Consider the following 14,314-nt stretch of genomic DNA (forward strand, 5'->3'; position numbering starts at 1 on the left):
CAAGGTTATTGATGCTCATTCTAATCAGACATTTCAGACATCAGACTCTGAATACTTAAATATTTGCTTCAGACTGAGGCAAGTGTTTTTTGTTGGCTTTTTTCTGTCATTTTTTTCTTAATGTAGTTAAAGCTGTGATTAATATGTTCCATTTGACTGCCCTTCTACTGGAAGTCATGAATCCAGGGTGAATGGGCTACTGTTAGACTGTTATATTGTTTTTTTTCCCTCCCTCCTTCCCGCCCCAGCAGAGTGGGAATAATTTTGCTTAAATAGTGTGCTTTGAGAGTTAACTAAATGAGAGTGGGAAGTCCCCCAAACAGTTATATGGTTCATGTTTTATTTCTAGAATATGAGTTCATCACACAAACCTAAATGTTCAATTTTTCTTCTGTGAGCAAGTGTGAGGTTCTGTTAAGGTAGAGTTTTAATCAGTTCAGGGACAGGACGTGGAAGCTGCTGATGCTCAAGGTACAGCAATTTTGTTCAGCTGTGTTGATGGCTTTATACAGGTGTGTGAGGTTTCTGTTGTTGTCTAAAAGCTGTTACTCCATGTCTCTTTGCCCAGGGGTACAGTACCTCTGTATATTGGAAGGAACAGACTTTTAACACAGGTATCAGTTGGCCAAGGTGCCGGTCCCAGTCTTGATGAGCAAGGTGAAGGCTTGCACAGGTAAGGATGGTCTTGATATTCCTTGCCTTGCATCAGCTGCCCCACTCTGCTTTCATTCGTGATTACTGAAAGTGTTGCTGTCATCATGAATCGTCCACAACTGAGGAAGTTTCTCAGAGTGGACAGGCTGGAATAGTGCTGAGTGTTTTTCAGAAGAAAATTTTAAAGGCATTGGGACAGGAAGTGTGCAAATAGCTTGCTGCCAGCTGCTGTGGTTGAGGGTGTCTGCTCCTGTGCTTCCATGCCTGGCCATACTTAATCCCAAGAGTTTTCTGGGTTTTTTCAAAGTACATCACCACTTCTAAGTGGGGGGCAGTTCATATCACCTTGTTCAGTAGCGTGTCAGATCCGAGGATTTGACAGTTTTTTATGGACACAGATCTCATGTAAAAGCTTTTCTCTGACAATCACATCTTTCACAAAATAGCAAATGGGTTTAGTGGTGAGCTAATGAAACACTGAGTCCCAGGCGTGATTGAATTTTATGAGTAAGCACTTTCCTTGTTCTTAGCACAATCCAATAGTAACCTCCATGCAGAAATAAAGAAAATGTCTCCTAGTTCCTGTGCCCATTGATTCTACTCTCTTTCAGGTAAGAGAGATCTAGACGGAAGCAGTACTTTAGTGCTTGTAAATTTGACTTACCTCCATGAGACAGCTATGCTGTAACTGAAAGCAGTAGCTGCATGTAAATAAAAGGCGGGGCATCCCTGTCAGCAGAAGCCTGGTTAATTCTGGTTTGAATTAGTTTATTTATACTTCATTTAAGTTCAGACAGATTCTCAGTGCCATCTGGTTCCCAGAGAACAGCTAGAATAAGCACAGTGAAGTATGTGCTTAGATTTAATTTATCAGAATTTCATGTGTTGCTAGGTTTGTTACCACACAATTTCAAGAGATGGGGAACTTCAGTCACACCAAAGTTGTTGGACAACAAAAACAAAAGCTAGTGATGTAAAACCTCACCCAGACAAAAGAGCAAGGTATAGTTTGAACATAGCCAGCTATTGGTTCTTTTCTGCTTAAAGGGACAGTGAGGATTCAAAAGAAGGTGGTAATGCCTGTATCCTCTGCTGGCTGGGAGAGTCTGTGGTGCTCTGGTCATTCAGCATGATTCAGGCCAAGTTGTAGTTACTTTAGAAAGGATCTTTGTTCTTGGGCATCAAGTCCTCCTGCAACTTCTGTCCAAAGGAAAGAACTTCAAGTCTGATAGGCTTGCTTTAATTCTGCATTTATTTGAGGTATGGCTATGTGTTTGTGTAGCTTGCTCTTCCAGATAGAAATGCTACCCCAATTCTGGGAGTTCTCTCTTGTCATCACTTGTTTGTAGTGATACAGGATAAGGGAATGTTGCACAGTCTGAGATGTAACTTTAAGGCCTTTAGGATTTGATCTTTCAGATTCAGATCACAAATTTACAATCAGCCTGTGAATGCTCTGCGGCAGGCATGCACATTATCCTGCCATCTCCCAGTAGAGCTAGTATTCTATTTAATTTCTCCTTGAAGAGGCATTGGTAATATTCTCTTTTAGCTTATAATGGATCTCAGGACTCTGGGGAGTAACTTTTTTGTGTGCTGACTTTAGAAATTGTAATACATCATCTCATTTTGGAGTTTTTAACCAGGAGGCCATATAACTGATTAAACTGGTTTATAATATATGCTGCAAAACATAAGTGCAACTTCAATATTGTTGTGTATAAATGCTTGTCATGCATATCCTGTAGTTAAATTTGCCTTGGAAATGGCTCACCTGTGTAGCTGGTTAGAATTTTTCCCTACTGACAGGTCTAGTTTCTCTTGGTGTAGCTCTATGAATACCAAAGATCTGCTGCTCTTCAGACCTCATCCTCCAAAGTTTAATGCTCTGGAGCAATTCTATTTTATGTGAAGCTTGTTTATTTTAATTGCTGGCCTGATTTCCTCTGACTAAATATACTGAAAAAGTATATATCAAAATTAGAATCTGAGCCCCAAATCACAGCTACATCTGAGGCCTGTAATATTGTTGAGTATCTGCAGATTTCTAATTACAGACTCTGAACCTAGTAAATAGGGAGGTTAAAAAACAAGGTTGAACCTGATGTATGATCTTGCATATTAAATGTGTGAGGTTTAATCTCTGGATGATGAAAGCTTTAGTTGTCTGTTCAGAAATGATATGGGGATAAACACGGGTGACACAATTGAGGGAGCCTTTAAAATTGCTTTTCTGTTCCTTTTGATTATTCTGACACTTAGTGCTATATCTTAATTTGTTTATATTGAATTTCCTCAGTTTTGTTAGCACTTATTTTGTCTGAGCTACATTTGAATTTTGTTTTCAGAAGCAAATTACTTTGTAGCTCAGTGGTGTAAAATGTATTTTATAATCAAAGTATCAGTATCTTCAGTCATTGTTCCTAGAAAATGCTCTCTTTAGAGCTGGTTGATAATTTTTTGTGATTATGGAGAATAATATCATTTGTTTACCTGTTGTTAAAGGATAGACTTACAGTTCAAGAATTGTGTGATTGAGAATATGGTATTTTTAATGCAAAATTGGTTGTACTCAGTACTGAGAAAGTGCTACTAGAAAATTAGAAGATACCTTGTCTCTGATGTCTCTTGTGACAGGAGAAGCCTTCTGGTATCTTGAGGACTCACAGGAGCCTTTGTGCTACTGAGTGGTTGTCATTGGTTTGTCATGTGCTGTAGGTGCAAGGGCAGGTGTAGTTTGTGTACTTGTGTAATAGAGAGAAATACTTTGATAAGATCTTGGATGTCTCATAAATGCTTTTTAAAGTAGGGTTTTGTGACTGCATAAATTGTTGTGTGGTATAAACATTGCTTTCAAATAGATGTGGTTATGTGCACATATTGTGATAAACTGTCTGAATTCTGTTTGCTCTCTTTGCAGGCTGCGGACTTGAGTAAACCAATAGACAAAAGGATATACAAAGGAACACAGCCTACATGCCATGACTTCAATCACTTAACAGCCACAGCAGAAAGTGTGTCTCTTCTAGTGGGCTTCTCTGCAGGCCAGGTCCAACTTATAGACCCTATTAAAAAAGAAACTAGCAAATTATTTAATGAGGAAGTAAGTAGAAATCTTAATACTGTTGCATGCAATGTATCTGTGATATTGAAATTCCTAGATTTTCAAAGTTCAGTAGATCTGGCTCTATTTGCCCATGTAGCTTATTGTTCAGTCACTGCCTTTGTTTTTCAGCTGTTCTGTTGGCTTGGAGTACTTACATTAAAATGTTATTCATTGTGAAAAGATAAGGGCATCTTGTGGGGTTTAAGATTAAAAATTAGGATTTTCTAGTTTGGGTAAAACTGTAACTAGAGTTGAGAAAAGTTTACAGATGGAAATAAGGTCTACAAATCTAAATGTTGCTGCATGTGCTCTGAATTCAGTTGTTTCTGGGGCTTCAGGTTGCCAATGAAGAAGAAAATGTTAAGCCACTATTTAACTCATAGTCTTTTTAACTTATGATAAGTTAAAAATACAAAATTTTATGGCTGGGACATTACAGCAGAAACTGCCTATATCAAATATTCCTAAAGGCTTGCTTGGATAAGAGTAGGATATAAAGCTGAGTGCACAGGAATGCTGAGGGTTTGTGAGGTCTTGGCCATGTGATGTTTGGAAGGAAACTCTCCATATTGCATAGTAGCAGAAAAAGCAGATGGAAAGATAGAAAGAGTACTATGGGGAGCCCTAATGCCAAGTTACAGGATGACTGGCTCAGAGTACCTGGTAGCATTGACATTCATAGAGGAGTGTGTCTGGATGCTAATAAGGAAAGAAGTCCAGTAACTTGTGATAGCATTTTCTGCAGAAGATAAGCTATGGGAATTTGGGTGGTCTGGTGGAGGTGTTGTTTGGTTTTTTTTTGGGGGGGGGGTGGGGGAGGGAAGGGAAGAATTATTATTTTGCTCCTTTTTTTTTGTTTTAATCCAGCTCTGTAGAGAGGTTTGCAGGTCTCTTGTTTGTTGTTTGTTTTTCTTTTCTTTTTTGAGATTTCAAAACTGGATTAGAACTTTACAGATGAAGTTAAGCCTTGCTCAGCTTTCAGAGTATACCTTTCCCGCCTCAGAGAGGTGTTGCCTTGCTCCTTTCTTGTGCAAAGAAGAGTGAAGTATTGTTCTCACTGGGGATGTTTTATAATTAGATCTAATTCCTCCTCAGCTTTCTAAAAGTAGCTACATGTAGATCAGAAGAGGGGCGTTTTTCTTCCTACCTGGCCTTGTCCCAAATGCTCTCTCTGCTTGAGTGGGAAATAGTGCTGGAGAATCTTTTAATGAATCTTTTGTCTGTTGTTAGAAACCTCTGTGTAAGTAGTTGAAATGTTAATTTTAGCATTGTCCTACCACCCCCATCCAGCTCCCCCAAAAAGTGTCTTATTTATTCTTGTATGATAATATTCTAGCTATTAAGAAGGGTAGCAGACATACTCTAAACAGCTGGTTTCATATCACAGAGTAGTTCCCACACCTGCATCTGAGCTATGGTTCCTTTAAAGAACCTTCTGGTGGGATACTTACATCAAAGCACAGTGCACGTTTCCAGGCCTTGATGGTGTTTAATGTCTGGTGACTACAGTGCAAAGCTGTGTTGCAGGCTGAATAGTTCCTGTGGTATTCCCCAAATGTTGGAAGCACTGAAATCACTTCCATCAGCCAGTATTGCTTTTTGTCTGTACTATAGGCAGATTACCTCAGTATGATGGAAATACGCCCTTTGACAGTTCAGTGGAAATTTAAATGGGGTGATTTCTCTTCTGCCAAGCTAATGTAAGGATTTGCTCAGTGCTACCAAAACTACACGCACAGTAGGCTACAGTTAAATGACAAATTTGCTGACCTTATCTGCAGTTACAACCAACTCTAAAACTTATATATATATTTTTATTCTGTCAATTACAGTATTGAAGTTTGCCCTAGATGTGTTTGTAAGTTCTGGCTTGTATTCAAAACCCCTTTCAGAGAAACATTAGTGAGCACTGATGTTTGAACCAGCTCATTTGCTTCAAGATGAAAGTGCCTTTTGGATTTTGAATATATTTTGAATTTAGACAGTCGGAATAACTGTAGGTACAGGATGGTCTAAATGAGTGTTAACATTGTTCTACAGATCCAGCACTCATGCTAGAGGTAATAGAATTCACCACCTATCCTGTGAGCAATTTGGTGCTTCAGGTAGCCCAAAGTTCTGCTTTGACTATCAGCTGTGGTAAACAGACTAGCAATCAGAATATATATGATACATTAAATAAATCAACCTGTTATGATAGGTTATGTTGAACATAAAATGCAATAGCCCTAGCATAGTTTTAACTTGTTACTAATTTTCTAAAAAATTCTATTGATGTAGAAGATGATAGGGACTTGAAAGGCTGAGGTGAATGATAGATCCTGTGCAGTTTGTGGCTGCGTACTTAAATCTATGTGTATCCACAGTAGTACTCCTTCCAGCTGTGTCAAAATTAAACCACTGATATATTTGACTGGTTTGGGGAGTAAGAAGATACCAAACAGATTCAGTTGTTTCCAGGTTGTAGTTGGTTGCCTCAGGTTTTTCAGTCCTTTGTGGCCTGTGCCTGTAATTCTGTCCCTTCAAGTTCTTCAAAACATGACCAAGATAATCTTGGCTCATGTTTCTGACTGCTGAGTGAAGCTTCTTCACTTACTATTTTTCTGTCAAACTGAACATAAGCTCTTTATCTCACATCCCTCACTGATTTGCTGACACTGCTATTCTTGTAATGCATCTGCTGCTCCTACTGACTGCAGGTCTGGGTTTGTTGTGCTGCAGAACTTTGTGAACCCAGTTGAAAGCTTCTAAAACTCCCAAAAATCATAACGTCAGAGTTTTTATCTTGAGAAGGGGAGGCATTGTAGTCACTTGTACATGTCAGGTTAAAGTGTCTCTGCATCTTGTCTCCCATTAGCTGATCTGTTCTTGTTGCAAATTGTAATCTTCCATTTTTCACAGCCTCCTTGAAGTAAAGATCAGGTTTGCAGGGTTTCTCTGCAGTATTTAGGATCATGTAGCCCAACATGGTTATGGACATAAAGTGCCATTTCTGGTATAAAAGTTGAGCAGGTGCTCTTAAGTAGAGGTTGTATGTCAGATTGAGCTGCTTTGGTAGAGAGCAAGAAGTTTTGCTTTTGTTGCCACATTGGCAATGAGAAGACTGGTGCCTATGGGCAACCGTCTGGGCTGGTGTTCCCTGCCCATGTTCTCCTGGTGCGTGCCAGGTCATTTTCTCTCTGATGTTTCTGATACCATCATTATTGAGACATGTGTGATATATATTAGTGAATACATGACAAACTAGTTAAAATATCACTATAGAACCAGAGACTGTATTATTTTAAAACTATTCAATTTGAAGGAACGTTGCCATATTTAGTTACATCTCTCAAAAACACCATAGCTGTTTTAACCAATGAGAAATTGCAGGAGAGAGGCTTTCTGGTTTTACATCAAGGCTGAGAGTAGCAGAAGTGTAATCTAAAATGGCCAGTTCCTGCTTTCCAGTGACAGTTCCACAACAGATAACAGTTAATGCATCAGCCATTAATTTGAGATTTTTGTGTGTAAACAGCATAGCAAAGCTTTGGGTGAGTTCTTTTTTCTTCTTTGTTTTAGGGTGTTTGTAACTTTTTCTGGTATTCCTTAGGCTCTTTATATTTGCACTTTTACCTTTTGTGTAGCTCAGCTCTTCTTTCTGCTTACAATCAATATGCCAAATACGAATCTTGAATGTGCTTGTAAAGAATTACTTGTCTGCAAGTTGCAGTTGAGTGATGCCATGGAGAACATGGTAAGTTGTGGAAGTCCACCATAACTACAGTATTCAAAGGAGTCAAACTTTAGCTCTCAGTTCTTAGATCATTGAAGACATTATGACCAGGAATGTTTGTTTAATGTGTGTGCATTCTTTTGCAGTGATGAATTTTATTACAATGTTTTGTTTTAAAGGAAAGTGCTTAATTAAGTGGTAACAGAGTATTGACAGGTCCTTGGCTATTGAAAAAAAAATAATGGGAGGTTGGGGATTCCAAGGTGAAAAGTTTGCGGTGTCCTGTGAATTCACCCAGCCCCTTGCATTTACCTACTGACTTTCCAGCCACATGATTACAGGGTCACTGTGTATGCAGCCTTTGCTCCCTGAATCAGTAAAAGTTAGTAGAGTTTTTTCAGAGGTTGAATTTTATTTGTGATTTCAGATAAAATCAGAGCCCTCAATTTACTGTTGTTGATTTGTAACCTGTTTGCTGTATAATACAGATGAGTAACTGCCTTTTTTCCCTTTAGCTTATTCAAAGTTTTCTTGTTTCTGTCTCATGCTCTGCAACCTACACAGGGAAGAGTAAACCAAAGAGCACTGTCTTTAGATTCGTAAGAGATTGGCTCAACTGAAGGATGGTCTTTGTGGAATGTGACTGGACCATAATAATAACCTTTGAAAGCACTGTCCGAAAATAATTCCCTCTTTACTGCCTGATAAATATTTGCAAATACAGTAACATAGTTCTTGTTTAGAAAGTTAAGTTTACTTTATTTAAGTATTGCTCCTAATCCCCGGAAAGCTCAGATTTACAAGTAATAATGAAAACTTTAATTTTCAGAGTTTCTGATGTGTATTTTCTTTGTTTTTCACAGAGACTAATAGACAAGTCCCGAGTAACCTGTGTAAAATGGGTACCAGGTTCGGAAAGCCTTTTCCTAGTAGCTCATTCCAGTGGCAATATGTACTTGTATAACGTGGAGCACACTTGTGGTACCACAGCCCCGCACTACCAGCTACTTAAACAAGGAGAGAGTTTTGCAGTGCATACTTGCAAGAGTAAATCCACAAGAAACCCTCTGCTTAAATGGACAGTAGGTGAGGGGGCCCTGAATGAATTTGCCTTTTCCCCTGATGGGAAGTTCTTGGCGTGTGTGAGCCAGGATGGTTTTCTTCGCGTGTTTAACTTTGATTCAGTGGAATTGCATGGTACAATGAAAAGCTACTTTGGAGGATTGCTATGTGTGTGTTGGAGCCCTGATGGGAAATACATAGTGACAGGCGGAGAGGATGACTTGGTGACAGTTTGGTCTTTCGTGGACTGTCGAGTTATAGCGAGAGGCCACGGACATAAATCGTGGGTCAGTGTCGTTGCGTTTGATCCATATACCACTAGTGTAGAAGAGAGTGATCCGATGGAGTTTAGCGGAAGTGATGAGGATTTCCAAGACCTACATTTTGGCAGAGATCGAGCAAATAGCACGCAATCTAGACTATCCAAAAGGAACTCTACAGACAGTCGTCCAGTAAGTGTTACATACAGATTTGGTTCAGTAGGCCAGGACACACAGCTCTGTTTGTGGGATCTTACAGAAGATATCCTCTTCCCCCACCAACCTCTCTCAAGAGCAAGGACACATACAAATGTCATGAATGCCACAAGTCCACCTGCAGGAAGTGGTGGAACTAACCCAGGAAGTAATGGAAACAGTATCACAACACCTGGAAACTCTGTACCCCCTCCTCTTCCACGGTCAAACAGCCTTCCACACTCTGCAGTCTCAAACGCTGGCAGTAAAAGCAGTGTCATGGATGGTGCCATTGCTTCTGGCGTTAGTAAATTTGCAACCTTATCGCTACACGATCGGAAGGAAAGACACCATGAAAAAGATCACAAGAGAAACCATAGCATGGGACATATATCTAGCAAGAGCAGTGACAAACTGAACCTAGTTACTAAAACCAAAACGGACCCAGCTAAAACTTTGGGAACACCTCTCTGTCCCCGAATGGAAGATGTTCCCTTGTTAGAGCCTCTTATCTGTAAAAAGATAGCACATGAAAGACTGACTGTGTTAATTTTTCTTGAAGACTGTATAGTCACTGCTTGTCAGGAGGGATTTATTTGCACATGGGCAAGGCCTGGTAAAGTGGTAAGTTTTAATCCTTAATGCTGCATCAAAGAACTAGAACTCTGAATAGATAGTTTTCTTGAAATATAATGAATGTTGAATATAAAATTTCTTTATGCTTAATGTAAAAAAAATATCCTCAGAGCCATACTTTTGGATACTGCATGCCATATTTCTGAATGATTTGAAGTGTCTTGGATACAATTATTAAATATAGTTGCCTTCCAGCAGAAGAAATAAATACTGTGCATCTAAACTATTGATCAGTGTTCTTATACTTAAGCATAACAACAATATGGTGAAAGCTATTTATGTAAAAATTGAAGTAAAACCTGTCAAACACTAAAATAATCATAACCCTTCTAATGCTTTCTACAAAATAAGCACTCCCAATGAGAGTAGCTTATGAAAAGCTGCTGCTTCTAAGTCTAATGAGAAACGTGAGCCTCTGAAAAAATGAAAACCAAAGTGTTTTATTCCTCCATACTTCTCTGTGGTGGCCTGCCATTAATGTGAAACCACTTCTTATTAAAAACATCAGCCATTTTATGCACAGATTTGTGAGCCCTGTACTGACTGTAGTTTATGCTCTTGAATTGTGAATCAGTATTATCAAGGAACTCTACTTTTAGCCAGGTTTTGATTTTTGTATTTAAGTTAGGGATAATCCTGCAGGCTTTCTCTCAGTTGTTTCAGTATTGTGTTCCTGTCAGGTTTGTTAGGCAGTTAAACCACTACAAGCTTGTGTTTTTGATGGCACCTGTTCCATCAGCTGAACCTACATTAGTCTGTTACTAGTTTTCACTCTTGTTGTTGATGCACTTGAACACCTATATTTTATTTTTCTTCTGTCCAATGTATAGATAGCTAAATTTTGACTGAAGCTGAATGTGGTGATTCTTACATTAAAAAGGACTTTGTGCTACAATAGCTCTGCCAGCCAATAACAGTTCAAAGGAACACAGCTATGAAAACATTTCCAGAGCTGATTTGAGAAAAAGAACCATTATTTTTGTGAAAATTTCTGAAAGGGGATGTAGATTATCACCTGAAGTAAAAGAAAGTATCTGGTAATACCCAAATAATGCCATGTTGAGCAGCTTAAATGAAAATCTGTTGTTTGTTAGATTTTAAACATTCGGTTCATGAATCTGACTTTTGAAGTAGAGGTACTGTGTATATTTAGATACCACATCTTCATTACTATAAACTTGCAAGTAAAACTCAGTAACTTTTCTTAAAATTTTGTATAATGTAGGCTTTTTTGAGATCTTACCAAATTTGTCACAACATAGGTATGCATAAGAATCTGTGTCTGTTCTGCATCTTTATGCATATTTAAGGTTGAATCTAAAAACTTAAAATTGAAAGCTTCTTCATCGGAGAAGGGAGGAAGGTGTTAACTAAAAGTATTTTTTGCCTGAGAACTACAAATCCAGCATTAATTTAAAAAAAAAAAAAAAAAGCACTCCCTTAAAACACTAAATTATTTAAAATGTTTGCTCAAAATGAAAGTACTAAAGCAATTACACTTTTGTGACTCAGTGCACTTCACATCTTACTAATTACAGCAGTGCCTCAGATTGCTATTGTGAGCTACATTTTCTTTTTGTACTAAAACGCCTTTGCATACTATTAAACACTACTCTGTCACATTTATTTTCAGTGGCTGAGGTGGGTTTTGTTAGACTGAGTGTAACTTAAATATTTTTGTGTATTGACTTTGATTTGGAATATGACATTTCAAATATTTCAGAGATAAAGTATGCAGTACCAAAAATCAGGATTTATGTATTGGCCAATATGGAAAACTTTAACTACAGGTAAGTAATTTTCATGCTGAAGTTATCACTTTCAAAATTAATATATTGCACACTGATGTAAATGCCATTTTCTTTAGGATGTATTTACTTAGAAATTTTCAAATTAATTTGTTTTTCTGATTTCACTTGCATTTCTAGTGAGCTCACTTTGCTGGTAAAAACTAAATTTTGGTGGCATGTTTACAGGGCTTTGTTAGGAACATACTTGTGCCAGAAGGACATTATGGGCATCCTTTTTGTTTATAGGAAAGCACTTAATTTTATTTAATGAGAATTGTCAAAGTATAAAACACTCATGGTGATGTCTTTCTTACTGGGTTATATACCATCATTTCTGTTTCACCAGCTGTTTTATCCTAGGATGTCCCATTGTTCTGGGGTTAAAAGTTGCTATTTCTAGTCTTCCTTTGACATATGGCTCCCCAGGTGATCTTAAAGCTCCGTCACTTTTTTGTCTGCCAACTCTATAGAGTGAAAGCTTCTGAATCTTGCTGCTGCTTCCATCATTGCCTCAAAAGGCCTTCGTTAAATTGACGCCACTGCCAGCCTAAAGAAAGAATTGGATGGAAAAGCAAAGGAGGCTTGCAGTGTCTAATGTAATTTCCATTGAGCCAGTGCTACGTTTCCCTCTCATTTCCAACAGCCATCAAAACATGCGCTGGATAATTGGACAGTGTATGACAAGTTCTGTTTGTTTTTCTGGTTGGGCTTGTGCTGCCCTGAGTGGAAAATAAATCCAGAAGTGTCTCTTCAGCCATGATCCCTGTGATAGCTGATAGTCTGTACAGTGCTGACAGTGTCCTGACAGTTTGTTTATAAACTTTCCAAATTACTGTTTCGGTGTGTACAAAATCATACCTTGAGCTTCCTCACAGGATGTACCGTTCTTGCACTGCACTTCCAGAACTGCTCCGCCAACTCCCAGCCAGTGAAGCGAAGTGAATGGCAAAATTCAATTAGAAACAAGTTGGATGAGGCTCAGGGTTCATTAGTTTCAACTTTTTAAATTTTTTTTCTTTTTGTGAGCTGGTTTCTGTGAGAGAAGGTTCAGGGCGGTCAGAAAAATAGGTTGCCTTAACAAGAGTATGAGCTTTTCTTCTCAACATGGTGACAATTAGCTGTCATCTCTCACCCCTGTCTTTCCCAGGCCCTGATGGGAAATCTAAATGGGATTACAGAACTGTTGGATTAATCTGGAAATTTAGAAACAGAATTTGGAAGGAACAAAAGTAAACTTCATTTGCTATCTTTATAGCTATGTCAAACTGAATTACAAGATCTGCAGAAGCAATTAAAAAACCCCAACAAAACCCCAAAGTGGTACTTGGATATGCAAACTAAGTTTTCTCTGAACTCGGTGGTCAGAGTAACTATGTGATTTCTGTGTTGGACTTTAGAACTGACCACTGTCTGTACAGCGACTCCATTTTATGTGAATGAAAGTTGCTGGTGAGTTCCCTGTGTCAGAAAGCTCAAGGTAAGATTGGCCAGAAGTACCCCCAGGTGAAATGGCAGTGTATAACCTAGCAAGAGAAGCATCCTACCACTTTGTAAAACAAATGCACATGAAATTTATTTATTTGATTTATTGTACAGGAAAAGTTAGACTTAAATTATAACATCCTTGAATTTTCTAGTTAACTACAATTGTAGTACAGTATCATGTTTTAGTATTACTTCTGTTTTAGTGAAAGTACTTACACATTCATGTACTATATTTGAGTGAGACGAGCAGCTATACATACTAATTCTTCCTCAGTGGAAAGGAGCATTTCATCATTACAATTGAAGTTCAATTGCTGGTATTTAAGTACTATCAAATAGATTTCTTTCAACGTGATACGGTATCTGTATAAACTTCAGGGATGATTATAGTTAAACTGAAACACAGCTATACGACTTCAGGTTACCATGCTAAAATTTGAAGCTTTCTGTAATGTGCACAGTAGCAAAGTTGCACATGGCATACCCGCATTATCAGGGTAAATTAAACCTAGAGTTACACTGGTGTGATATTTATAGCAAGGTATGTGTGTGTGCGCGTGTGTGAGGAGGTGTGACAAGTGGCTCCAGTAAAGCCAGGACAGATCATAACCCTGTAAAGGCTTTATGATGAGGATATGTCTGGATTAGGAAATAACATGACTTTTACTAAACACTTTCTAGAAAACCCATGTTCTGAATTATCACCTCTTAAAATTTGAGTATGTACTTGGAATGACTGTATTTGTCTGCCCCTTTAACAACATAAAACTACTAAATTAATATTTAAAATGCTGGCCTGCTTATGTTACAATAATAAAATTTGTGTCAGTTAATTTACTGTCAATTTACATGTAAAGATTAAACTATTTTTTCTGCATTTTATGATTCTGTATACTGGAGTTTGTTAAAGATTGACATGTTAGGTGATACTGTACAAAATTGTATTGACTACCTTTAGTGAAAATCAAAAGTAAAATTCATATGTATTTCCTTTTTACACTTCCATCTAATTTCTTGACAACTTGAATAAATTTCATAGAGCCTTTCTAACATGAACTATTGTTAATTTAACTGTTGCAATAATTAAGCTTTAAGAAGTATTGTTGGTATATTTATAATTTTAAGAAGATCATGTTTGTTTCATACTGCTTATTTTTAGCTGTTCTATTGTCACTGTTACAGCTGAAGAACTTTACTAAATACTTGACATTACAAAATAACTTGCTGGGGTTGTCCTCTGTATACTGATGTTAAATAAAAATGTGTGATTGAACTGTAAATGTAGATAACTTTCAATAGTCCTTTCCACATTTGAGTTTTAATTTATCTTGCAGTGCTTAGGTGGTCTTAGGCTCTCACGCTGTGCTGAACAAATGGCCACAATGAAACTGTTAACTTGCCATGCTTTAAG

General features: G+C 37.9%; 1 protein-coding gene across 7 annotated transcripts in view; it reads left to right on the forward strand.

Moving 5' to 3' along the window:
- Positions 1–14,314, forward strand: part of WDR20 (WD repeat domain 20) — a 46,426-nt gene that overhangs the window by 24,648 nt on the left and 7,464 nt on the right. For 4 of the 7 annotated variants that reach the window (XM_014249884.2, XM_005520120.3, XM_014249887.2 and 1 more), the window contains exons 2-3: positions 3,575–3,757; positions 8,339–9,616. In XM_014249884.2, coding sequence (XP_014105359.1) covers positions 3,575–3,757; positions 8,339–9,616 — 1,461 coding nt within the window. Of the gene's footprint in view, positions 1–3,574; positions 3,758–8,338; positions 14,184–14,314 lie in introns of those variants that run through there. The other 3 variants (XM_014249890.2, XM_014249889.2, XR_015773022.1) reach the window with 3 other exon arrangements.

This window comes from Pseudopodoces humilis, chromosome 7 (genome assembly GCF_049639895.1).
Source record: "Pseudopodoces humilis isolate 2021_Gansu_Grassland_sample_001 chromosome 7, ASM4963989v1, whole genome shotgun sequence".
NCBI lineage: Eukaryota > Metazoa > Chordata > Aves > Passeriformes > Paridae > Pseudopodoces > Pseudopodoces humilis.